This window comes from Castor canadensis, chromosome 1, assembly GCF_047511655.1.
Source record: "Castor canadensis chromosome 1, mCasCan1.hap1v2, whole genome shotgun sequence".
Lineage (NCBI taxonomy): Eukaryota > Metazoa > Chordata > Mammalia > Rodentia > Castoridae > Castor > Castor canadensis.
This window is the reverse complement of record NC_133386.1, coordinates 201,722,250-201,748,118: the sequence shown is the minus strand read 5'-3', so window position 1 is coordinate 201,748,118 and position 25,869 is coordinate 201,722,250. Positions and strand designations below refer to the sequence as shown.

The 25,869-nt window shown below is 51.9% G+C and overlaps 1 protein-coding gene and 1 long non-coding RNA gene across 10 annotated transcripts; one reads left to right on the top strand and one right to left on the bottom strand.

The window, feature by feature from the left end:
* The first annotated feature begins 523 nt into the window (after positions 1 to 523).
* Positions 524 to 12,318, top strand: LOC141413975 (uncharacterized). Its single transcript, XR_012439055.1, has 2 exons — positions 524 to 5,071; positions 12,285 to 12,318. It is a non-coding gene; the product is annotated as an uncharacterized lncRNA (long non-coding RNA).
* Positions 8,994 to 23,859, bottom strand: Slc22a11 (solute carrier family 22 member 11). Of its 9 annotated transcripts, none has more exons than XM_074048636.1 (10): positions 23,135 to 23,858; positions 21,950 to 22,074; positions 18,600 to 18,754; positions 18,344 to 18,512; positions 16,664 to 16,787; positions 15,553 to 15,663; positions 14,226 to 14,440; positions 12,575 to 12,683; positions 11,528 to 11,734; positions 8,994 to 10,277 (listed from the first exon to the last, which is right to left on the bottom strand). In XM_074048636.1, the coding sequence occupies exons 1-9, from the start codon at positions 23,525 to 23,527 to the stop codon at positions 11,552 to 11,554; spliced, it is 1,584 nt and encodes a 527-aa protein (XP_073904737.1). In that variant the 5' UTR covers positions 23,528 to 23,858; the 3' UTR covers positions 8,994 to 10,277; positions 11,528 to 11,551. The 9 variants fall into 9 exon arrangements, with proteins under 9 accessions (XP_073904737.1, XP_073904714.1, XP_073904698.1 ...); XM_074048613.1 differs by having other exon boundaries at positions 11,528 to 11,709; XM_074048597.1 differs by having other exon boundaries at positions 15,548 to 15,663; positions 23,135 to 23,857.
* Between the last annotated feature and the right edge of the window lie 2,010 nt (positions 23,860 to 25,869).

Below are 25,869 nucleotides of genomic sequence, written 5' to 3'. Positions count from 1 at the left end.
TACAGGTCTCCTGAGGGCCAGGGCCAGGGGCAGGGTGCGAGAGGCATGGTGGCCCTCAGAGTCTCCCTTTGAGCTCAGCTTCCTGGGTCTCATCTGTGAAGAAAGCATCGTACTCACCACTTTGTGAGGTTGTCGCTACGATTTAGAGTTATGGTGTCAAGGGATCCTCCCCCTCAACAGCCACCTGGATGTCCAGATGAGGAGAAATAGAGACCCCAGCCCACGGGATGCCCAGAGTTCCAACTGCTGGGGTGTCACTGTTCCAAACTGCTGTCTGGTGATTTCCAAGTCTGGCCATCTACTTTCCACCAGTCTGCACTGACTCCATCCTGATCACTACTGAATGTGCCCCAAATGTGGCCTCAGGCTCAGCTCAGAATTCCCCATAGAGCAACTGGGAGATGCGTTTGTGTTAATGATGGTGACAGTTGTAATGGGGTTGATGACAGTGATGATGGTGTTGATGGTAATGGTGATGATGGTGACTGTGGTGGTGATGATGGTGGTGGTGGTGGTGGTGGTGGTGATGGTGATGGTAACCACTGGCTATTGAGTCTTTGCTATGTCCTGGTCACTATTCCAAGTCTTTTCTTGTTGACTCATTTAATCTTTCCAACAATGTTCCTAGCTAACTAGACCATTCTTGCACCCATTTTTATAGAGGTGGAACCCAAGGTGCAGAGTAGTGAAGACAAGTCACCCAGCTGCCTGTGGCAGGCAGGCCTCCAGCCTAGGTCTGTCCGGCCCTTGTGTCTGAACTCTCCCAACACCCTTGGTTAACAAAGACTTGGGGGAACCAAGGGGATCGGGAAGCCACTGAGCTCTATGTAGGAGCCCCTGCCTCAGCACCTGCTCCCTTCTCCTTAGCAGGTCCCTCCTATCTCCAGTCCCCAAATCCCAGCTCCTGCACCTCCTCCTCAGCACCCGGTCAGTCACTGTCAGCATCCTCTGGTGCCCGGGAAGAAATGCCTTTGTTTCCCCACCCCATTGCTTGGCCTGTTCTCCTTCGGGACCAGGTTCCAGCTTTGCACTGGTGTAGTCCAAAGGCCCAGTAACAGGCTTTCCCAGATAGAAAACAGCCTCCCAGGCTGACTTCTGGAGGTGCCCCCAGAGCAGCTGTCTCACTCCAGGGGACACGTGGTCTCCAGGCCCCCTTTCCCCATCCCAGTAGCGTTCTGGAGCATCCATGGACATTTCCTCTGCTGGCCCCTGGGAGGGGGAGATGGCCAGTGAGTGCATGTGTGTCCCGCCAGTCATCCAGAGGCTACATGGTGGGAAGGGAGGCATGGGGCAGGGGTGGACTGCTGGCTCAGCACCAGCTGGATGGGTGAGGTGGCTCGAGGATGAAGGTATGCATGGCTTTAATTGGCCCCTCGTGCAAGCTGCCCCAACCATGCAGACCCTTCTGCCTGGCTTCCCAGGGGCGGGCTGGCCCTCCTCTGGCCCACTGAGCAAATCTGCTCTAAATAGGTCAAGGAGAGCGTGGAGCCCTGGCTCTGTTCCCTTCCTTTTCATGTGCCCAGCGGCTCCTGCAAGTCTGGCCTTCTTGTTCCAAAGGGACTTCGCTCTCCTTGCTGTGTCAAAAAGATATTTCATGTTAAAATTCAACACAGAGATGTTAACCAGCCATTGGAACCAGGCTGTCAAGGTGAGAGTGGCTTGAACAGGTTGAACTTCGCACCATCTTGTCCGGTGTCCTGCCCGCAGCCTGGTGTGACCAGCTGGCACATTTGAACAAGGCAGGGCAAATACTGCTTCCATCCCTGTGCTATTTTCCTGGAGCAGCCTTTCCTGTGGGACCCCGGTGTCTTCACTGGCCTAGTGGATGCGCACAGCTGGCTTAGTGCATGCTTGGGGACTGCCTGTTCTTTTGCAGAGAACCAGTTGTCTTTTCTGACTATGTGCGTTGCTGCCTGTTGTGCAGAAGAGCAATTTTAAGGGATTGTGAGGACAAGGCTGGTGGGGGCAGGGTGGGAAGGCGTGATGTGGATTTTGGCATACTCCGCCTCTCTTCTCACCGGAAAGGAAAACATGGTGGCAGGATTTGGCTGGTAGTGTGCAAACCCAGTGTGCGAGCAGGAGCTTTCTTTCCTGCTTCTGTGGATGAAGAAGCAGCACAGGCGGAAATCAGAGCAGCCAGGGCTGATTTAACACACCCCAGGGATTCTCCCGAACCACAGGCAGTGTGGCTCAATGGTTACTCACACAGACCCTGGGGTCAGGCTACCTGGATTTCAGTGCTGCCTCTGCCTTGGAGAAGTTGCTTAACTTCTCTGTGTCTCAGTTTCCTCCCCTGGGGGTGGATAATGGTTCTGATCTCATAAGGCCCTTGTGAAGACTAAATGAGTTTATGTAAACAACTGAGAAAAGTCCCTGGCACACAGTGACTGCTCTGTACACATCGCTGCTATTATTATCATTAGTTTTAAAGGTTTTGACAAGGAGCCTTGTGGGGAATGCGGGAGAGCCCTGAGGCTAAGCTGGAGGAGGTCTTCGGGGAGCGGAGCAGGGAGATTAAGGGTCAGCTTGGCGTTTGGAAGATGAGGGGACCCACACTGTGCACCGCAGAGTGAGGCAGGTAGAAATCCGGGTTGAAATCTGACTCATCTTTTCACGCAGGTCTAATGCGTACTTAGTGACTTGAACAAAGAGCCCTTATTTTTCTAGCAAGTACACCTGCATGGCAGATGTCGGGAGAACTGAGCCTCTGACAACTAAATAGAGTCAGCTCACTCCCAGACATGCTGTTGGCAGGACTCAGGAGGGCTTGAGGGGATAAGTGAGGCTGTATGTCCCTCGCTGCAGTCAGACTGTGTTCCTGTGACACTTCCTCTGTGTCTATCCTGGATGGATCTGTGTCCTGAAATAGACTTCATCTTCACGGATACACACGCATGGATGCACACACATATGTACATATAGGCACACGAGTACTCAAGCATGCATGCATGCACACTCAGGGTCACACACGCACCCACGCACCATTCACCTATGCCCTCACCTTGTGCAGAGGCTGAGAGGCAGAGCTTTTAGCAGATGGAGTCAAGGGGATGGAGACCAATCGGAATGGCCTCTTCACTCTCTTCTTCATCATCCATCCATCAGTTTCTAAACAGATGCCTTGAGTCAGGCCCTGGAGCACAGCTCTGGGGACAGGGTGGGGGAGGGAGGAAGGGAGAGCAGGAGCATCTGCTGCATAATGGATTGGGGCAGGGTGGAGGGCCTCAAGTGCAAGGCCACCCGCCTGCTCCCTATGAAAAGACGATTGTGTAAGGATGATGAATGCAATGAAGAGCATGTGGAACGGCATGCAGGATGGGAGGCAGGTGAGTGGGGCCTCTCGGAGGGGGACACAGGCCCATGTCCCAGGCTGGGGAGGACCCCGTCTGGGAGGGGGACAGCATGTACAAGGTTGGACCGTTTCATGGCACTGAGAGCAAGGGGTCTCCTAAGGACTTAACCCAAAGTGCAGGAAGTGGGACTTAGCCAAGTAGAACTCAGTGCCCTTCACCCAGAGTTCAGCGTGGCACTGTGGAGGCCAGGATGTCAGGAAGGCAGCCCAGGGGGCTGTGAGGTCACAGGTGTGTGGCTAAGTCCTGCTGTTGTGGAGATGTGCCTGGTCTTGGACCCTGTCTGGAGAGGCCCCAGAAGGAAGTGGCTGAAGCCTGGGTCAACTGCACTGGCCAGAGTGTCCTCACATGGCACCACTGAAAATGGTTGTGACTTGGCTCCTCTGTGTGGTCCAAAGGTAGTGATTTAAACAATCCAGCCAAAGATAAACATTTGGAGATTTCACATAAAAATTGTGTCTCCACTGACTTAAACAATTCCTGGGCTCACCAGCTCCATGGCAACGGCCAGCTGGACCTGAAGGGCTATTGCCCTGAACTCCATGGGCTGGGCCCTGCACTGCCCCCTGCAGGCCGAGTCCGGCACTGCCCTCTCCAGTGAGCGCTACTGTTCTGCAGCAGGCCTTTCAGCCTTATCTGTTTCCCCACTAATCGCTTTTTCCCCTCCCAGCATCCAACTGATGTACTGCTTTGTATTTCTTCACTATACCTCCTTCTCTGGCATGTGGAAGTTTCTCCATCTTTGCTTGTTTATCATGACCTTGACGGTTTTGAGAGCAGTGTTTAGGTATTCTGTAGAAAGTCCCTCAGTTTGGGTTGGTCCTATGTTCTTGTTTTTTTTGTGTGTGTGTGTGGTGCTGGAGTTTGAGCTCAGGGCCTCCACCTTGAGCCACTCCACCAGCCCTATTTTTGTAAAGGGTTTTTTCGAGATAGGATTTCATGAACTATTTGCCCGGCTGGCTTTGAACCTCGATCCTCCTGATCTCTGCCTCCTGAGTAGCCAGGACTACAGGTATGAGCCACCGTGTTCTTGGAATCAGGTTGGAGTTGTGAGCTTTGGGGTGGAGACATGGAGGTGACGGCCCTCCTCATCACATGGTATGTGGGCGTGCGTGGACAGGTGAATTAATAGGTAATAGGTATCAACAGCTATGCTGGGAAACGTGGTGTCAGCCAAATTCCTTGGGGACAGTTACTAAGTCCATTGCTTGGGGTACCTCATTTTCTCGAGCTCATGCCTGTTTCTGAGCTGGAAAAAAATGCATGTGCAGGGGCCAGGGGTGTGGCTCAGTGTGGGGTTTAGCACGTGCGAGGGCCTGGGTTCCATCCCCAGCACCACAAACACACACAAAAAGACCCACATACATATGCCAGGCAGCTGAGAGGGCCCACTGTAAGTTCCTGGCCAGACCCAAGTGGCTCCTCCCCAGGTCCGGCAGCCTGACTCTGTTCCCCAGCTTCCTCCCTCCCCACTCTCTTCTCACCTCAGCCTCTCCCCTCCCGCCTTAGCCCCGCCCCTCTCTCTGAACCCTCTGCAGAGGGTTCACCTCCTCAACCACCTCCAGCCCCAACCCTGGTCCCCCATGTCCCCACCCCACCATATGCAGGTGTGCCCAGCCGAAGATGGAGTTGAAAGAAGTAAATGAAAGGATGCAGAACCCCTCGCTGGCGTTACCAGGCAGCGGGAAGTGGCACGTTTATGAAGAAAACAGAAGCATCAGGTGACAGTCACCTTGGGAGGTGGACTATGACCAGGGAGACCACATGGGGCTGTCAGGTACTGGCAAGGTTCTATTCCTTCAGCTAGGTAGTGGGTACAAGGGAATTTGTCTGAGTATAATTTTGATTTTTTTTGTTTTTTGTGCTACTGGGGATGAACCCAGGCTGTCGTGCCTGCTAGGTGAAGGCTCTACCACTGAGCCACACCCCAGCCCTGTCATTTACAAATCTGACTGCAATTTTTTTTCCTTTTGTGGCAGTACTGGGGTTTGAACTCAGGGCTTAGTGCTTGCTAGGCAGGCGCTCTACCACATGAATCACACCTCCAGCCCCACCTCCCCTTTTTTTGGCTTTTTAAAAATAGCATTGATTGATATTACAAAGAATTTTCTCAGCGATCATGCCAGAGATCTGAACAGGGTGCTTTGAACATGTTCACCCCTCTATTATATTCCTTTAGCCTCCCCTTCCCTCCTCCTCTTTCTCAAACAGTATTTGACTATAATTTTTAATGCATACATTTTCTTGAGTGTGATCGACCACCTATATCAGATGGGTCTCTGACACAGGGCACACCCGTGACACTCTATCCGGTCAAGGTCATGACCCTGAAGCATCCTGCACTTCTTCTCTGCCTCCTTCCATCCCCTCCCCTGGTCTTGGACAAACACTGATCTCTCTGTCACAGCGGGTTAGTTTGTGTGTTCTCGAATTTTATAGACATACATAAATTTAATATAAATAGTATTGGATTGTATAAATCTATCAAATTTTGTTCCTCTGCTCATCTGTTGGTGGATATTTTGGTTGTTTCTGGCTCTCGGTGACTGTGAACAGAGCTGCTACGAGCGGATTGTTGCATGGGCAGGCACTCTGGTTGCTCTTGGTAAATGCTCAGTGTGCAAGGCTGCTTCTATGGGAGGAGATGTGAGGGGCTTTTGGTTTTGTTTTGTTTGTTTTTTGGTGGGACTGGGGTTTGAACTCAGGGCTTTGTGTTTGCACAGCAGGCGTGCTACCGCTTGAGCCACACCTCCAGTCTATTTTGCTCTGGTTATTTTTGAGATGGGGTTTTGAGAACTATTTGCCCAGGCTGGCCTTGAACAGTGATCCTCCCAATCTCAGCCTCCCATGTAGCTAGGATTACAGGTGTGAGGTACCATGCCCAGCTAGCTAGCTTTTTTTTTTTTGACCCCCTAGTGATGAACTCCTGGGCTTCACACATGCTAGGTAGGTGCTCCACCACTGAACCACACCCCAGCCCTGGATGCTAAGCTTTGGAAGAAACTGCCATGCTCTTTTGAGGAGAGGCTGTTCTGTTTCACCCCCGCACAATGGGTCCGAGTTCTCAACGGAACTGAGTGGCTGCTTGGTGTTTCGTTTTAATTTGCATTTTCCCAATGGTGTCCATCATCCTTTATCATTCGAGCTGGCTGAAGCATTTGCCCAAACCCTTTCCCATTTTAAAAATGGCACAGTTTTATTGTCAGGTTGTGAGCATTCTTCCTATTTTCTACACAGACATTTTTCAAATATTTCCCCCAAGCTCATGGCTGGCATTTTTGTTTTTGTAGTAATGTATTTTGGAAAAACAAAAGTTTTTAGGTTTTATGGAGTCCAAAATATCATTTTTTTCTTTTGCAGTTAATATTTTCGTGTGGCATTCAAGAAGTGTTGGCCAAACCCAAGGTTGCTGAGATTTTTTCTAGTTTCTTTCTAAGTTTTTTTTTTTTTTTTTTGTAATTTTACCTCTTGTATTTAGGCCTCTGATATAGATGAAATTAATTTTCAGATATGGTGTGCATTAGATTTGAGTTCTACTTCAAAGTTTCTTAGACCACCACTTGAGGCACGCCCCCAGCCCTTTTGTGCTTTAGTTATTTTTCAGGTAGGGATCTTACATTTTTGCCGTGGACCAGCCTCAGAATGTGATCCTCCTATCTATAGCCTCCCATAGCTGGAATGACAGTCCATGCACCATTCCCAGATTATTGATTGAGGTAAGGTCTCACTGACTTTTGCCTGGGTTGGCCTCAAACCTCAGTCTTCCCAGTGTCTGTCTTCCAAGTAGCTAGGATTACAGGCGGGAGCCACTGGGGCCTGACATTTTCTTGTTCTTTTGAGATAGGGTCTTGCTATGTAAACCAGTGGCCTCAGACTCACCTCCCTCAAACTCCTCTTGCCTTTTGCCTCCCAAGTGCTGAGATTACAGTTGTGTACCATCATATCTGGCTTGCACTCTTTTTTTTTAGTTTGTTAATAATTTAGTTTGTTAACCTTAACTTTCAAATATTAAACCAACTTTGTATTCTTAGAATAAAGTCCACTGAGTCATGTTGCCCTTTTTAGTATGTTATTAAATTCAACTTATATTTGTTAAGAGTTTTTGTGCCTCAGGCTGGGGAACTAGATCAGTAGTAGAATGCTTGCTTAGCATGAGTGAGGCCATGCTAAGTTTTCTTAGAATATTTTTTTCTGGTTTTTGGTATAAGGGAAATGCTGGCCTCATGGAATGAGCTGAGAAGTGTTAACTCTTTTTTAACTTTCTGAAAGAATTTGCACAAAATTGTTATTATTCCTTCCTTCCTCCCTCTTTCCCTCCCTTCCTTCTCCTTCCTTCCTCCCTTCCTCCTTCCTTCCTTCCTTCCTTCCTTCTGAAACAGGGACTCCCTATGTATCCCAGATTGGACTTGAACTCACAATCCTCCTGCCTTAGGCTCCTAAGCATTGGGATCGCAGGTGTGCTTCTCCATTTCTGGCTCAAGAATTACTATTATTTCTTGCTTAAACATTTGGCAGAATTCACCACTGGGCCTGGAATTTTCTCTGTGAGAAGGTTTATTTATTTATTTTTCTTGGTGGAACTGGGAGCTTTGTGCTCACGAAGCAGGAATGCTACCACTTGAGCCTCACCTGCAGTGCATTTTGCTCTGGTTATTTTGGAGATGGGGTCTTGAGAACTATTTGCTCAGGTTAGCCTTGAACTGAAATCCTCCTGATTCTCAGCCTCTCAAGTAGCTAGGATTACAGATGAGCCATGGGATCCTGGCTCGTTACTTTAACAGATTCAGAGTCATAAGGTGATGTATTTCTTTGTGAGTGAGATGATAGTGTATTCTTCAAGAAATTTGTTAGTTTCACTGGAGTCATCAAATTTATTGGTAAAATAGTCCTCAGCATTTTCCCTTACTGCTATTTTAATGTCCGTAGGACTTGCAGTGACATTTCCTTTCTTGTTGCCTATATTGGTAATCTGTGGGTTTTTTTCATAATCTGTGTGGCTCAAGGTTTATAATTTTATTGATCTCAAAGAATCAACTTTAGGTTTCATTTGCTCCCCCCCCATTTCTTTGATTTCTCCTATTCATTATTTCTCTTCTTTTGCTTACTTTAAGTTAAATTAGCTCTTATTTTTCTTTTTCTAATTTCTCAGGATGGAAGCTTGATTTGAGACTTTCTTATTTTCTAACATAGACAATGATATGAATTTCTCTCTAATCCTTCTTAAGTTTCGCCTCTCTTTTTCTCTTTTCTCTCTCTGTCTCTGAGACAGGGTCTCACCATGTAGCCCAGGTTGGCCTCAAACATGCCTCCTGAGTGCTGGGATTACAGGTATATACCACCACTCCTGGCTCATCTCACAAATTTTTACATTTTCACTCAGTTCAAAATATGTTCTAATTTCCCCTTTGACTCATGGGTTATTTAGAAGTGTGTTATAAAGTTTGAAGTTTTCTAAGAATCTTTTTGCTATCAATCTCACCTTAAAATATATTTTTATTACTGCATAGTAAGTTGTACAAAGCAAGGCGCTTCGTTTTGGCACTTCCATGTGTGCACAGAGTCCTCTTTGACCCTTTATTACTCTTTCTCATCCTCTTCCTCCCCTTCTCCCTCCCTAACAGCTCCCCCACAGCATCCACAAAATTTATTACTGATTTTTCATTTAATTCTGTGATGCTCAAAAACACTCCCTTGTGCTGTGAGTCAGTAGAACTTTGCTGTGTGTGAAGCAAGGCTGGGGCCCACAGGGGCTGAGCAGGCCTGGGCCCCATGGGCGGGGATGGCGCGGGGTTTGTCCCTTGTCATGAGTCACTGGAGGGTTTGAAGCAGAGCGAGGATTAGAACTGAATTAGGTCTCCAAACAAGCAAGCGGCTGTTGTGTGGAGGGCAGTGTGACGGCAGGAACCCCTTTGGGTACCAGACATGAGAGTGGAATGACCAAGGGGACACACAGCAAAGGAGAAGTAGATGGATTTGGGAGTCACGAGGTGGGGGAGGAGGATGGGTTGGCCTGGAGTGCATTGCATGAGAGAGAGGCCCCCTCCTACTGATGGGACCAAGCACAGTCCCCTCGTGGGGACTCCCTGATGGGGTTCATTTCCCAGCCCACCTACGGACAAACCTGTCACATCCTCCCTGGGAGCCAGGAGTCACCTTGACACCACAGAGCCTGCACCCCACAGCCCCTGGCTGAACACAGACCTCATGTGGCCCTGTGTGGTGGCAGTGCTGTCCTCCTGGCCTGTGAATGTGACTAATAAACTGTCATCAGACTCATCTGCCCAGCGCTGAGGTCATGTGCCTGGCTGTCCTCAGAACCACAGCAATGGGTAAGCAGCAGACGATTAGAACAGTCCCTTTCTTGGGGTGGATGGCAAGTCACCCAAATGGCAGGTGACAGGGACAAGGCAGCCTGGGCTGGATCGCAGACCCCCTCACTCCTCCTCAGCTGGGTGCTTTGGGCAGGGTTCACGATGCAGCCTGGACCGGCTCCCCACCCAGGAGGTGGGCTCAAGGTCACTCCTGTTTCACAGAGAAGGGCTCTGTGCGTGTCGGGGTGAGATTGGAACCCGGTGTCCGGTTAGGGAGGGAGATGTGAATGCAGCAGGGAAGGGAGGAGACCCATCTTGTGCAGGCGACTGGACTGGGTGTGGCCATCCCTGCAGGGCTGGTGCAGGACAGAAAGCATGACCAGGGAGAGCAGAACAGGGCCAAGTGGCAAGAATGACCTCCGGTCACAATGGATGCCGGGCTATCCATTCGGTGCACTGCCCGGTCTTGCCCACCACCCACTTCTGCTCTCAGATTGAACAGGTGGCTTCTTCTCTGGAGGTCTTTGGCCCAAGGGATCCTGGCAGGCAGAAGTTCTAGAGCCATGTGCTCTCTGTAATGACCGTCTGTCGCTGGTTGTCCCTGTCTGTCGTGGATCTAGAATAATCCAAAGAGATAGCAGTGACACATGGCAAAGTGGCTGGCACTAGGAGCCTGGTCTTGTAGTGTAAGTGCTATGATTTTAGGGTTTTACCCCACCCCATAGTCCCCAAACCTAGGACAGTGTCCGAAACATAGAAGATAAGTGACAAAAGTGAGTGGAATGGCAGAATAAATTAGGTCACAGCTTCCCTGCCTCTCAACGCGGTGTCCTTATGCAAGTTACAAAGCCTTTCAGTATTGCAATTCCCTCGACAGTGAAATTATTCAATAATAGCCCTTTGTGGAGTTATTGTATTGCTCTGATAAGAAGGCATATTAAGCAGTAATGTGATCACTGTACTCTGGTAGGCTAAGGCAGAAGGATCAAAAATTCCATGTCAGCCTGGGCTACATAGCGAGACCCTGTCTCAAAAATTAAAAAAAATTGTATGTATATATTATATATCTATATATTTAATATATATATTAAAACAATGGACTGGCTCAAGCGGTAAGCACTTGTCTAGCAATTGTGGGGCCCTGAGCTCAATACCCAGTTACAGGGGGGTGGGGAGGACTCACTGTATCAACTGTTGTCACTACTGTAATCATGACCTTGGTCCCAAGCCAGAACACACTCACCCAGGATGCATTGTTGTGAGTCAGACATTGGTCCAAGTGCCTTAATATAATTGTTCACTTAAGCCTGAAACCACTCTGTGGGTGAGGCTGGGAGGGTTGTGTTTTAAAATTTTGATGCCCATCTTACAGATGAGGGCATGGAAGCAAGTGGAAGAGATTCTGTCTACACAGTGGAGTTGGGGTTGATTCCCTCCATCCTGTTCTCTCAGGACCTGTCCCCAGAGGCTTTGACAGAACTCACCCTGTCATCCTCCTGGGCTGAGGTTCATGGGAATGCTGAGCTAGGACAGTGGAGACTGTCTATCTCTTCGGGTGTCAGTTTTGGTGAGAGAAGTCATGTAACTTGCCCCAGCAGTGGCCCAGCTTCATTTCCTGCCTAAGGTAAAGGCACCTTCTACCTGGGAGGCCCTGGGGCAGTCACTTCCAGCCTCCATGCCTCAGTTTCCCCCCTGCAGATGGAATGGTAATGGTACCTTCCTGGCAGGGTGGTTGTATAGATAAAGTGGTTTCAGGAACTCCAGCCTTGCTACCTTCTGTGCCTCTGCCCCACTGTACTGGGCCCGGTTCTATCTTGGCCCCAAAGGAAGCCCAATCCCGCCCCAGACTGGCCACGGGTCACTCACTGGTTCTTCAGATCCTGGATAGTGTCAGGCAGTGGAAGTCCCTGAGTTTCTGGGAGGAAGAGCAGGAGAACCAGGCCGGCGGCAATGGGGACAGCACCATAGGAGAGTGGTGGCAGCAGGGGCAGAGACTGCTGGGTAATCCTGAGCAGGGGGCCCACAAGAGCCCCTAGGCGGCCTACCGACTGCAGGAAACCATCTGCTGTCATCCTGTGGTGAGGTATGGAGGCCCAGACCCACATCACAGCTGCCACTGTGGCAGGAGGATGGTTTGGTTGGGCCCAAAGATGGAAGGGAAGGGAAAGCTGAGGCGTTGCCTCCTCTAGGCCTCCAAAACCACCCCCCTCCTCCATGGGGCCCACCTAGATTTTCCCATTGGTTTTCAAGGGAACTCTTAGGGCCTGCCATATTCTCCCTGTCTCTAGCTAACTGGGGGTAGCCTCAGTGCTCCTGGTAGACCACCAGACTTCCAGCTCTGGGTATCTGTATGATAGCAACAAAACAAACAAATGTCTAAAAAATGTGAATGAAAGAATGGAGAAATGAGCAAAAGAGGGAGTATCATAAAGTGGTAGAAAGGCTGGATGAAAGTCTGGAAGCTGGACCCAGTCCCACCCTCTGATGTCAGTCCTTCACCTCAAGCCTCAGTTTACCCAAATGTTAATGGTGGGGTGCTACATGGGTTCTGAGGACGGGACTACTGCTACCAGGGTTGCTCTGGATCTTTATATCATGTTTTTTTTTTTTTTTTTTTTTTAAGATTTCAGCCCAATGAAAAGAACTTCAAAACCAAGTCTGAAAAGCCAAGTGTGGTGGTACATGCCTGTAATCCCAGCACTCAGGAGGCTGAAACAGGAGGATTTTTAGAGTTCAAGGCAACCTAGGCTACATAGCAAAACTGTCTTAAAAAATACACCAAAACAAAACACCCAGTCCTGATGTCTTTGAGGCTTCTGGAGGTCTTGAACAGCCTTGGCCTCAGATCCCTGCACCTGCCCTGTCCACCCTCCTGGTGTGCCCCTGCCTATCTCCCGAGGCTGGCACACCTACCGCAATGGAGTCGGGAAGAGCTCCGCCCTGTACACGGTGAGGCAGGTCAAGCTGACTCCAAAACAGCCTTTCCCCAGCACGGCCAGCGCCACACGCAGGGTCTGCAGATCTGGGCACAGACGGGTGAGAGTGGGGTCTGCCAAGAGGCACCCAGGGGGCAGATGGCCTCTCAAGGGTTGGGGGATACTAGGTTCTCTCACCAGTCCCAGGCAGGGCTGACCCGGTCCCAGGCCAGGAGGGAACATGGTGCAGAGTGAGATGGCCTGGTGTGAGTCTGGGGGCAGCAATTTTGTCCTCAGTTTCTCCTTTGCCATGAAGGGGAGGTCATGACATGCCAGGCCCACAGCAGGGCTGTGGAGTGCCCAGGCGCGGTGACCTTCTCACAGCCCCTTGTCCTGCCTCTGGGGACCATGGGGAGGTGGCAGGAGCCCCGGCAAGGAAGCTGAGCTGGGGTTACTGTCCACCATGAGCCTGGGTCTTGGTTTCCTCTTTCTAAACTGTCATGAAATGTCTGACGGGGTTGGACACATAGACGTGCGTGCGTGCCCGTGCACACACACACGCTCACACGTGGTCATGTGTGTGTCGTGTCACAGTGTCACGGAAAGCCTTTGCCTCTGAGGATGTTCTCACAGTTTGGGCTCCTGCTGTGGCCTGGGGCAGGTGAGGAGCTGCACACCCTCCCCCTGGGGGCATCCTTCTGTCTTTCTCCTGGCTCTGCAGCCACTGCAGGACACATGCTCCCATCAGCCACCCCAGTCTCTGGCTTTGAGTGATGAAGATGTCATTGAGAGGGTTTCAGGGTGCTACTGGCTCATTGAGAGGGGCGGGGGCGGGGGCGGGGGTGGGCGTGTAGGTCAGTGGCAGAGAGCTTGCTCAGCATGAGCAAGGCCCTGGGTCAGAGCCCAGCATGGCAAACAAAAAGAAAGAAGGAAAGAGGGAGGTAGGGAGGGACAGACAAAGAAAGAAAGAGAGAGGAAAAGAAAGGAAGGAAGAAAAGAAAGAAAGAGAAAGAAAGGAAGGAAGGAAATGAAGAAAGAAAGAGAAAAAAAGAAAGAGAAAGAAAAAGAAAGAAAGGAAGGAAGAAAGGAAGGAAGGAGGGAGGGAAGAAAGAAAGAAGAAAGGAAGGAAGGAAGGAAAGGAAGAAAGAAAGAAAGAGAAAAGAAAGAAAGGAAGGAAGGAAGGTAGGAAGGAAGGAAGGAAGAAAGAAAAAGAAATAAAGAAAAGACTGGGCCCTTGGAAACTCCTCAGCTCTTTGCACAGAAATGACTTGCAGTAACACATGTGCACACACTGTCTGCTTGGTGTCCCCTCTGCCTCAGTTTGAACAAGCAGCCTTCCAGGCCCTTTCTGCCCCCTCAGGTCCAAGCCCAGCTCCCACTCACAAGCCCAATGACTTGGGACCTGCTTCACTTCTCTGAACCTCGGTTTTCTCCTGGGAAAAATAGCTGGGGGGTTAGGACGAGGGACTGGTTCCCTGAGCTGAGGCAGCACAGGCTGGGATGGTCACAGACTGGGCAGAGCGCAGGCACAGTGACCACAAAAATCTAGGTTCTGGGGGCCAGGAGAGGGGAAGGAGGCCACATGGACGGTACGGAGTGGCTGGCCATGATGTTGGCCAGGCCTCCCCTGCCCAGGTGCCCTTCCTCACCTTGGGGCACGAGCACGTTGGCCAGGATGCAGAAGCCGGCCAGGGCCTGGAAGCCCGCCAGAGTCAAACGACGTCCCCAGAACCTGAGGAAGACGACGTTGGTGGCCCTGCCCACGAAGTCCACAGCTCCGAAGAGGGCCTGCAGGAGGAAGATGTCCCTGCCCAGACTCTGCAGGTCCAGGACTAGCCCATAGTAGGAGAACATCACGGAGAAGCTGTAGGCAGAGTCAGAGGCTGGGTCCCTGCTGAAGACAAGAGGGACCCCCAGCACCGCAGTGCCACCCCCCACCAAGCTGTCTGGGAGGTCACAGCCACTTTTAAAATCCGTCCCCATCACTACTTAACTGGGCCACTCATCTCAACTTTGTCAGTCAGCTGATGGCTTCACCTAGTAGGCCCCTGGCAGCCCAGGCCAGAGAGGGAACCGCAATGTGCAATGCGGCAGAACCTGCATTGTTTCGTAAACTATGCAAGTGATGCGTGATGCGAGCCTTCCATGCTAACAACTGGGTTAACAGTTGAAAGTCAACAGGACTAGCAGCTTCAAAGCGTCGGATTTGAATAACAAAGGAGGATGGGCAGCCCCAGGGACAGGAAGTCTTGAAGGGCTTTTGGTTTGAGGGTAGGATGTCTGGACGCTGGCCTCCTTCTAATCTATCAGGAAAAAAACACTAAAACTAAAACTAAAAGATCCAAAAAAGTATTTGATCCCATTCTTTTTCTTTTTCAAAGATGTAACAAATAGTTGGTATAATAACCTGTATGAGTTAATCTTTCATTTTATTTTGAGATAAAGTTCCAATCAAACCTGATTCTATTCTTAATATGTTCTCTTGCATGTCACTGCAAATAAATTTGTTTTAAGGGAATTTTGCTGGCTCCCACCATCCTTGGGTGTCAAGGCAGGACCTCCTGGGTATGGGACCTGGCGGGTGACAGCCTTGAGCAAGGATGCTGATCGGCTTGGGTTCAAACACTGGTCCCATCATCCTGGGCTAGTTAATCCTCTGGCCTTCCCATCTGTGGAGTGGAGTCTTGTAAGGGGTAAAGGGATGGCCAGGCTGCGTCACCATCCAGGGGTGCAGCTGACAAGCAGTGGGCCTCTTTAGCTGTGGTTGGTCCCCTGGTTCATCCTGACCCTGGTTTCCTGGGGGGGGAGTCACCAGCCCAGCTGGGCCTCTGCAGCTGATCATCCTCCAGAACCTGCCTGCCAAGACTCTGGCCTCCTGAGCTCCCCTGGAGGCCTGAGGGTCCTGTATTCCTTAAACACCACCCCATGCACCCAGCCCTGTCTCTGGGTGGGGGAATAGATGACTATGTACTTCACCACCAGCATGGCACAAGTCCTGCCACAGAGCTCAGGCACACAGAACAGGTCCTTCACTGAGCCATGGGCCTTTGCAGAGGCCATCTCCTCCTCCATGCTGGCCATCACCACCTACAGGAGGAGGACACAGTGAGTGTTGGGACAATGACACTGCCTTGCCTCCAGGCCAGGGAATGGTGCCCAGAGTGATGGGAAGTCTGACTTTGGCCTCAGGACACTGTGCCCCCTGGGCTGGTGGCAGGGTAGGGCAGCAAAGTTGCTCTCTGGGCCCTGTTTCTTCCATAGGCCTGGCTCATCTGGTCTGAGCAGAGAAGGGGCCTGTGTCCCAGCTCAGAACACTGAGCTGAAGGTTACCCTTGCCAGGCACCACACAGAGCCCCTGCCATTGCTTCCTCGCTCCTCCTGGCTGGCCCGGGGCAATGCTGCTGCAGCCAAAAGCCAGCTCCTCTCCTCCCAGTACGGCCCACCAGCCTACCTGCTCCCCTGCGTCCTCACCTCCCAGTACGGCCCACCAGCCTACCTGCTCCCCTGCGTCCTCACCTCCCAGTACGGCCCACCAGCCTACCTGCTCCCCTGCGTCCTGCCTGCCCTGTGTTCAGCTATCTCTCCAGATCTAGCTTGCCTTCTCCAGGGAGCCTTCCCCAGTCTCCACCCCCAAGAGGCTCTGTGTCCTCTGCTGTCTGGCAGGACATCCTCTACCTGCTTCTTGAAATAGCTACCTTCGAATAAGCACACCCGTTTCCCCAAATACATGAAGCAGTCCCATGAGGTAGATGTGAGATGCGTGAGCGTTGAGGGTGTGGGGAATGGTGATAATTGTGGTATCGTTTTGGTAATGCTGGTGATGACGGTGGTGTGGTGGAGATGGAGATGATGGTGGGGATGGGGATGATGGTGGCGGAGTGGATGGAGGAGATGGAGGGGATGGGAGGGGTTGTTGGTGATGGAGGTGATGGTAAGGATGGTGGAGGTGTGGTTTGTAGCACTGCTGTCAGCAGAGTTGATGGAGGTGGTGGAAGTTGGGGGCGACAATGGTGATAACACAGATAACATATGTGTAGATGTCTTTCCGTGGGTCAAGTCCCACACTTGGCTGTGAACAGAGTCTTACCTCTGTGGTCAGTGTCTTCTTGGCTTCCTTATGGCCATTTATCTTGGCCACCTTTTTGAGTTCCCGAAGTGCTTGGTCCACTTTGCCGGTGATAATCAACCATCGCGCAGACTCTGGCAGCCACCTGATAGAGCAGTGGGGGGTTTGGTTGGGACTGTGCTCTTCTTGTGTGTTCTTGGTGCTCCCTGGGTCAGGTGGGAAGTGGTGGTGGGGAAGGAACCCTCTAGTTTGATGGCAGGTGGTCCTTTTCTATGCTGGAAAGACCCAGCTGTGAGGCTGAGAATACAGCTGGGTCCAAGTGTCTGGCCACCCTGTTCCTCCCCATGTCACCCCCAGCTGGCCTCCCTGGACACCAGGAGCTTACCTGCCAGAGCCATGTGTCCACCCAGTGGACAGGCTGCCTTGGCAGCGGTTGTCCCTAGGGGCGGCCTTCTGTATAGTGATTCTGGGGTCATTTCTGTGATAGAAAGGCTACATTGTGCTGGGTTCTCTCTCTCTCTCTCTCTCTCTCTCTTTCTCTCTCTGTCTCTGTCTCTGTCTCACTCTCTCTCTTTCTTAAGGCACATTTACAACACCCTTAGGCAGAGCTGAGTGTCTGTAAAGCCAGCCTGCTTTGTCCCAACATTAGGGAGAATCAGTTTGCTGGTGAAATGCACAGGGGCTCACCCTGTTTGGGAGCTGAGCATCTCTGGAGGCCTTGGACACAGTGGTTAGAAGTCCTGCCTCTGGCACTCACCAGCTGAGTGACTGTGGGCAAGTGACGTGGGCCTCAGTCCCTTATCTGAAATCAGTGGTATTAGCATATCTTCCTGACCAGAAAATGTGTTGATTTGCCTCTGGTGGACCTGCATGACCAGGGTGGCCTAACACGTGTGAGCCTGTGAGATAGGCTTCCTTCTGGCTTCTTGCTCCTGTTTACGGACATATGTTCCATGCCATGAGTGGCCTTTTGTCTATCTTTGGTTACTGGTGTATCTCCAATGCCATGTCTGGCATGGGGTAAGATCTCAGGAGATATTTGAAATTGAACAAATGAGACCCTGTCATTCTCTATATAGGCTTATCCAGGCCCTGCTCTGCTTGGCTCCAGCTCCCGGGCACAAGAAAACTTAAGGTGACATTAATTTGTATTTCTTTCTCTGTGTCCTTTCCTCCGATCCATGCAGGTACTTCTAGACCTTAGGGACTTTTCGCAGGACCCCAAATCATAGTGACAATGAATATGTTCATATCCAATGTCAGTCCTTACAGACTTGGATGGCAAGTCTGAAGGAGTGAAACTGGTGGGTAGGGACAGTGCCAGTGTGACAGGACAGGGGACAGAGGCTGCTGCTCTGCTGTGGCTGGACCGTAGCTCTGGACCTTTCCATTTTTCAGGAATAGGTAAAAGCATCTTTTGCCTTTAAATATCTCCTGATTTTTAAATGTTGGCGTCTAGTTACTTTTATTTTTACGTCTCTACTTGAGCCGATACCATGTCAGCCAATGGCTACCTATCCAGGCCGGATGGGAGCCCCAGGCCTCTGGCTGAAACACCCATCCGAGAACTCGGAATGATGAATGTCCTTGCCTTCCTGTGGCTTACCACGTGTTGGGACAGTGTATTTGTCGGTCAAGGGGAGGAAGGGACACACCTCCAACCCAGGTCTCCCATGGGAAGAGGTCCCACACCACACTGACCACGATATGAGGGAGATAGCCAGGAGGGGCACAGACACCACCAGCTGGAGGTCTCGCCAGTCCCGCAGGGCGAAGGCCAGGCCGGCCAGGGCCATCTGGCCCGTGCTGTAGGTACAGCCCAGTATTGTTAATGCAACAGCCCTCCTGTGGGTTGTGGTCCACTCGGCCACTGCAAGACGAAGAAGGACACAGAGGTACAGGTGAGGGCCTGGCACCTCCTGCCACCCCAGGGCAGGAGCTGGAACATGGGACTCACTCAGTGTCCCCTGAGTCATGATGATGCCGGCCAGCCCAAACGCACTCAGGAACCGGAGACCACAGTAGATGAGGAAATTCGGGGCAAAGATGGCGCCTGTGCTGGACACAGCCATCTGTAGGCAACACCAGCTCAGCATTGGCTTCCGCCCGATCCTGTGGAGGAGATGAACATAAGGGGTCTGGGGAAGGTCTTAGGGACAAATGTCAGGTGCTTGGAAGGTGCAGAGAGACTCACAGAGGCAGCTTCTCCTTCTTGGAACTTCTAGAAGCTTCTCTGAGGTTCTAGGAGTACACACGGAATGCGTTTGTTATCCAAAGAGTGGTACCTTGTTCTCAGGGTCAGCGCAGCCTTGTAGTCAAGAACTCAGGCTACGGCATCCAGCACTTGGGTTCCAGTCCAGCTCTGCCCCGCCTGAGTAGCCGTGGGCATGTGACACTGTTCATGATGACATGCCTCCTGGGATCTCAGTTTGTGAAAACTAAACTGAGCAAGGTGACAGTGAAGCAAGGAAGCCAAGTATGTGTGACCTTGGGCAAGCTAGCCTCGCGGAGCCCTCAGCTTGACACCTATGCTCACTGTGCCATTCTGGCCCCCTGTCCCCTTAGCCCCAAAGGCTGACTGAATTTAGTGCCACTCAAGTGCATACTGGGCAGAGTGGAGGAGGGACACCACAGGGCCTGGTGTGTCAGCACAACAGCCAGGAGTGAGGGTCCCTGACTCAGGCCTCGGGTGAGTGAGATCCAGAGTCTGATGAGACCCCAGGCTCACCAGGTGACTCCCTGACCAACTGAGATTTGGCGTCTGCATTGACAGCCGCCAGCCTGTACTGGTGTGATCCATACTCAGCAGCTGCTCAGTTCCCTAAAAGTGCAAACTGGACCATGTCCCTGTCGCCCAGGTTCCCTGCCACGCTCAGGAAGACATAATGATGGTAACAGTAACTGTGCCAGGTTCCAGTTCCGAGCTGTATGTGGATTAACTCGCTTCATCCTCTCAATAACTACATGTGAGGTGCTGAATCTCCCTTGACCAGGGAAAACTGAGGCACAGAGAAGTGAAGAAACCCGTCTCCTGGGACCAGGCTGGGCTTTAGACCCAGGTGGTCCGTCCCTGGAGTCTGCATAGCCTATGAATGTTGGGAAGCTGTTCTTGTCTTCATGGAATAATGACCGGGTGTCACCAAGTCCCTGTGTTCTCACAGATATCCAGACAATATTCAAGCAGCAGATGGGCGAGTTGGTACTGTCTGAGCTCAGCACTCTGATGTAGGGAGCAGGCGTGGCCCAGAAGGACCTTCAGACGGGGTGCATCAGGCTGAGGCCTGTGTGCTGGGCATCAGGCAGCCGTGGCAGGACCCCCAGGCAGAGCAGATCACCACAGAGCCCTGAGGCCAGGAGGTCCAAGAGGAGGCTGGTGTGGCTAGAGACAGCAGGCAGGGACTGTCCTCAGTGCCTTGGGGCTCTGGGGTGCTTCAGGTTGGACATAAACCAGACCCACCTCCAAGTTTGGGCAAAGTCCCTCTGAGCACTGCAGCCAGGCTGTCCAGCTGGGAGATGGGGGTTGGGTGAGCAGAGGGGACAGGCAGGTGTGTCTTGGAAGAAAAGCCAAGGGTGAGGGAAGGAGATGAGAGGGTGTCATAGTCAGGGACAGCTTTCTGCTGGACTCTGGCTAGGGTGGGCCATGGCAGGAGTCAGTAGCTCAGCCTAGGCCTCATAGGTGAACTGCTCCTAAACCTCTGGATGGAGATGCCAGCTGGCAGGTGGGTTTGCTGTGTGTGTGTGTGTGTGTGTGTGTGTGTGTGTGTGTGTGTGTGTCTGTGTGTGATAACTTCCAGGTCATCAGCCTGGGCAGTGAAGCCTCACACAGAAAGAGGCAGGAGGAGAATGTGGAAAGTCTGGACTGAGTCCTGGCTCTCCGTCTGGAGTGGAGATGAGGGGATGAGAAACGGAGATGGAGCAGGGAAGGCTGAGCTCCCTGGAAGGTAAAGCAGGAGTGTGAATGTTCTAGAAGCCAAGAGAAGGAAGGATGTCAAAGAGAGCTTTTCCCAGCTGCAGATCTCAGCTGAGTGTAAATATGACCCTGTCAGAGAAGTTTCTAGGGCTGGCCTGCCCTTTCCCTACCCCATCTCCAGCTAGCCCTTCACATGGTCTATGCTCCTTGCAGCCAGCATCACTTTCTGCGGTACCTGTAATACCGATCAGTGTTCTGGGTGACCTGAGTCCCTTTGACTCTAAGCCCTGCCCAGGGCAGCGGGCGCTTCGGCTCCTCTACCACTGCCTCTGCGCACCCATCTCTGGTGGGAACTGGGTGTCTCCTGTCCCTGTGAAGTGCTTTGCTCTCATGAGATGTCTAGGAAAGGTCTTGGGATGGAGGCACAAGAGGGGAAGAAGAGAGGTCGGTGAGGGAGAGAGAGCAGCTATGTGGCAAAGGGGAGGATGAATGGCCACAGGCAGGAGGCCTGTGACCAGCTCACTGGAGTGTGAACTAGGGAACAGGAGGCCATGAGAATTGTCCACAGAGTTGCTGCACTTGGGGGGTAGGGAAGGGCAAATCAAGATCTGTGAGACCTAGAGCAGCCTGTCAGGGCAGAGAGTCCCTACGCAGCTACAGGGGCCAAGACTCACACACAGGGCTGGCCACAGCTCCTCTACCCAGTGGAGCCAGAACACACAGGCTCGTGTGCAGGCCTGGAGATGCCTGAGGGTGGGCAGATGGGAAGACTCCATGTCAGGGCTCTTGAGATAAGGCCTTCAGCTGAGAAAGAGGGACATGGGGCTGGCATCTTTAGAGAGATGAGAACATCTTAACCTAACCTCCAGGCCTGTGTGATACACAGATGTCCTTTGTCCTGACTGCTCATGAACTCAGCCTTGGCCACACCTGATACCCTCTTGGCTTCTCCCCTCTCTTTGCCAAATATATCTCAGCCACCCTTTAGGTCTCTGCTCAGACACAGCCTCCTCCTATTCCCTCCCAGTCCCTAGGGTGGGTCCAGTCGTCCTGTCCTGCAGTTATTTCTGGTTCACAGGACACTGTGTACCTGGAGTTAATGGCAAGAAGGACCCCAAAGCCCGTCGGCTCCCAGAGAGCAGGGTCTGTGCAGTGCCTGGCATACAGGAGGCGCTCAGTAAGGCTTGGTGCAATGACTGAAGCTCCATCTGTCACAGTGCAGGCTGCCTCCACACTGAGGTTCAGACATGAGTGTTGCCTGGGGCTGGGGGACATGCATGGCAGACCTGGGAGGCCACTGTCTTCTGGAACACTGATGCTCAGCAACACCCCTATGCCTTCGGCCCCACAAGCTGCCATTGTGTCTGGAGGCATCTGGGAGGGGAGGAGACACTCACCGGTAGGAGAGGAGGCCCCAGATGAAGGCTCCTGCTAGGATCCCTGCCATGAAGATGGACTGTCCCATGGGCTTCAGTCTCTGGGAGCTGCACACCAGGTCCCACTGGAACAGGAGGCATGACAGCTTGGGAGATGAGTTATGGTAGGGATGGGGTGACCAAGGGAGGACTAGGTTGAGAGCCCAGCCCCTCACCATGGGGTCCTTAGGTTCCCAGTGGCAGCCACAGGGGAAAGGGTCTGCTGTGGTTGAAGCCCAGCACCCAGCAGTTTCTCTCTTTTTTTTCTTTTAAGTAACAATCATAGTAAAGTTTGTTAGGACAGTAAACTTCCTTTTTTTTTGGTGGGACTGGGATTTGAACTCAGGGCTTCATGCTTGCAAAGCAGATGTCACATCTCCAATCCTTGCTCTAGTTATTTTGGAGATGGGGTCTTCTGAACTATTTGCCTCGGCTGACCTCAAACCATCATCTTCCTGATCTCAGCCTCCCAAGTAGCTAGGATTACAGGTGTGAGCCACCGGCACCTGGCTAGGAGTACACTTTGAATAGACTGAAAGCCAGTCATGTCTAGGGCGAGAAAGAGACGACCACCACCTGCACTGATTAAATAAGAGCCACCCAACATGGCCATGTGAGGTGGTGACTAGAGGACAAGAATTTGGGACAGTGCCTGCCACCTAAAAGGTGCTGGGTGAGGACTTGCTGTGCCCACATTACTGCTCTAAAGTGGACACACCCCACGGCCTCCTTGTCCATCCTGTAAACCCAACTTGGGCTACCATAAGCAGCCGGAAATGCACAAGTGATAAAAATTCTTCACTTGGCCAAGTTTCTAGATCCATCTGTGTACTTCCTATGCAATCTAACAAAAACCCTGTATGTCAGTCCATCAAGAACCAGCAAGAACGTCCTACCCTCTAGATCTATGTCTGACCTTCCTGTTGCCAGCCTCCTCTGCTTTGTGGCTACAAATTGCCTATTTACCCTCAAAGCCGAGCCCATTCTCTGCCTCCCACTATAAGGTCCCATTGCAGGGGTCCCTGTACTTCCCACACTACCTCAAGCATCGTTGGATAATTCTTTCTTTAACTCAAGGGAATAGTACGTCATTTGTCAGCGGGTGGGTGGCTGTCATGCAAGGCTGGCCAGGAGGTGAGCTGTGTGGGCCAGCGTGGGGACCCTTACCGTGGTCACAACTGTGGAGGTGAATGTGCTGCGGTCATAGACCCAGCCGTCCATGCACGGCTCCGTGGCAGCCTCGCTCCAGTTGGCGGCTGTGGCGTTGGGGTCCAGGAGCTGCCATTGTGGTTCCTGGAAGCGGAGGCAGTGGTGGGGCTGCTGGTTGGGGCCGGGAGGAATGGACACGGCCAGGAAGGCTTCATGCGTAAGATTTGTGAGGACCTGGGAGCCATTGTCCAATATGTGGACCCAGCAGCGGTGGCCAGGGATAGCGGCTGAGAAGTTCTCCAGAAGCAGGTGACAAGGTGTCAAGACAGCTGGGAGAAGCAGGGTGAAGACCTGCAGGACCTGGAAGCGGCCTACGCCCCCTGCTCGCTCCAAGAGCTCCTCGAACGCCATGGACAGCGCTGGCCCTGGTGGTCAGTAGGCAGGTTAGTGTAAATCTGTTGCTTGGTTCCAATCCCAAGCCACCAAGACCCGTACTGCTCGCCCTGCCAGTGGCAGCTGTCCTGTGAACAGGTGAGTCAGTTCCCAGATGCTCTGGGATGCTATAAGGAAATTTGTCCTTGTCCTGTATCCAGGAGTAACCACTGGGATGTTCCAACACTCTACAGTGGGGACATTAAGGAGAGCACTCACTGTGCCCTAATACTTGGGACATCTGAGCTGCCATCAAGTCATACTGGACAGGGCTAAGCCACCTTCTGGCTTCTCCCGCATTAAAAGGGTAAAGTCGAGCAGATTTAAAAAAAAAAAAAATCAGAAGCAAACCGGTGTTGTTACTGAGTTACATGGTGGAGGAAATAATGCCTGGTTAAAGTTTAACCTCAGTAGATTCCGGGCTAAGCGTGAGGCGCTGGGCACACAGCGCCCACCAGCTGGCCCCTCTCGCTCTTGAGTCTTGACTTTCAAATCTTCTTCATGGGTCCTGTGCAGTCAGGATGCCTATGGCCTAAGCCAAACCCACCATGAAAATCAGTTCAATGGCTGAAGCCTCATGTGGCCTGGGAAGGGCCTTTCTCTATGAGGGCTGACCCAGACCTTGGCGAGTCTTCCTCCATGGGCGCTTCTACCAGGCGGCCTGGGGAGACCAGCTCGCAGACCCGCTATTTCAGGAAGCTTCTGTTCTGAGTTTTCGGATTGCATTCTTAGACTGGAAGCTCCCCCGACCATTTCCTGACATCTCTGGGCTGGAATGGAAGTGCACAAAGTCACACCTCTCTGACCCATCATCCAAGGCCAGCCCAATTTCCATGGTCCTTGAAGAGGGGCAAAGCCAGCCATACCCTTGTGCCTCTTAGTGACAGCTGCTCCTGGCACTAAGGGCTGGTTCTGTGCCTTCATTTGCTCCTCATAGCAGCCTAGAAGAGAAATGATGTTAACTTCCTCAAACAAGGAAACAGGCTCAGAGAGGGCAGGCAACTTGCCCAAGGTCACATAGCAAAGCATAAATTCAAACCAGATACTAAAGTGGAGCTCTCTCCAATGTCCCTGGGCAGCTGCTGAGTGACATCCAGCTTGTCATGGAGCAAATCCCAGTTAAAGCTGGAATATAGGATTTGGGTCAGAATTAGGCCAGCCTCAAGTCACCTCCCAGGGTGTGAAAGGGAAGAAGCTTGAGTCAGTTTGTGGAGAGAAGTCTGAGAAGTGTGGGGAGCATGGGTGAGATGTGGATGGGTATCTGGACACTCAACTTCCCAGAATCTCCCCCAGAGGGCTTGGAGAACTCAGTCAAGATGGCTACTAGCCAGGAAGCCAGGCAGCCAAGATTCTCGGCTGGGTTTCAAAGCCGGGGCTTCTTCCTTACTCTACCTCTCTGAGTAGGAAGTCATTGTGAATTTTCTAGCAGATACAGAGAGATGGGGAGAACCAAGCCAAAGTACAGCACAGGAGGTCACGGTAGAGAGTTGCTAACTGGCACAGCCATGGTATACACAGCCCAAAGGCCGGCAAAGATCTGTGCTTTGCTCCTGTGCTGCCTGGACACAACCTTGCACAGTGGGCCCCTCCCTGGCACCCGATTTCTAGTCCGTAAAATGAAGTGAGCTCTGTTGCTGTTGGTGAAACTTAGTGTGGATCAGAAGTCACAGGCAGTTCTGAAGTGCACAGGGCCAGGCTGCACTGGGCCTAGGGATTCATCTTTAGAATAAGCCCCGGGTGGGGGACAGGCTGTTGCTCTGGTACTTAGGGCCTCACTTTCATAGTCTCTGGGCTCCCAGAGACTGAAATCTGAGGCTATCTGGGGAGGAATTCACTTCTCTTCCTCCGTCCGTCCTTCTTCCATATGCTTTTACAATTTGTTTCTTCTCTGCCCTTTGCCTGTCATGGACACCCCTAGGCTTTGCTTACAGCAGAAGGTCAATCCTCCCGGATTTGCCAGAAGGCTCCCGGAATCTCCAACTGACTTTCTGCTTCCAGGCCAAGGCATTTTTTAATTTGTATTTTCTGTTTTTCTGGGACTGCTGGGGGCTGGGCTCGGTGCGGCTGCTCTGCCACCTGGTGGTCACACCTAGGACAGTAGCACTTTCCAGAACCAGGCTCAGCCTTGCCCAGGTGCCCATCCCCCAAGGACACCTAAGGGAGGAGGGAGAGAAGCTTTGGGGGGAAATGCAGGCCATCTCAGATTATAGTCTGTAAGCCCTCCAGGGTATCTCATTAAATTAATTTGTGCGAGGCCGTCCCCTGCTACTCAGAACCCGAATGGCCATTGGGGTTGACTTTCCCAGTGAAGGTCTCCATGG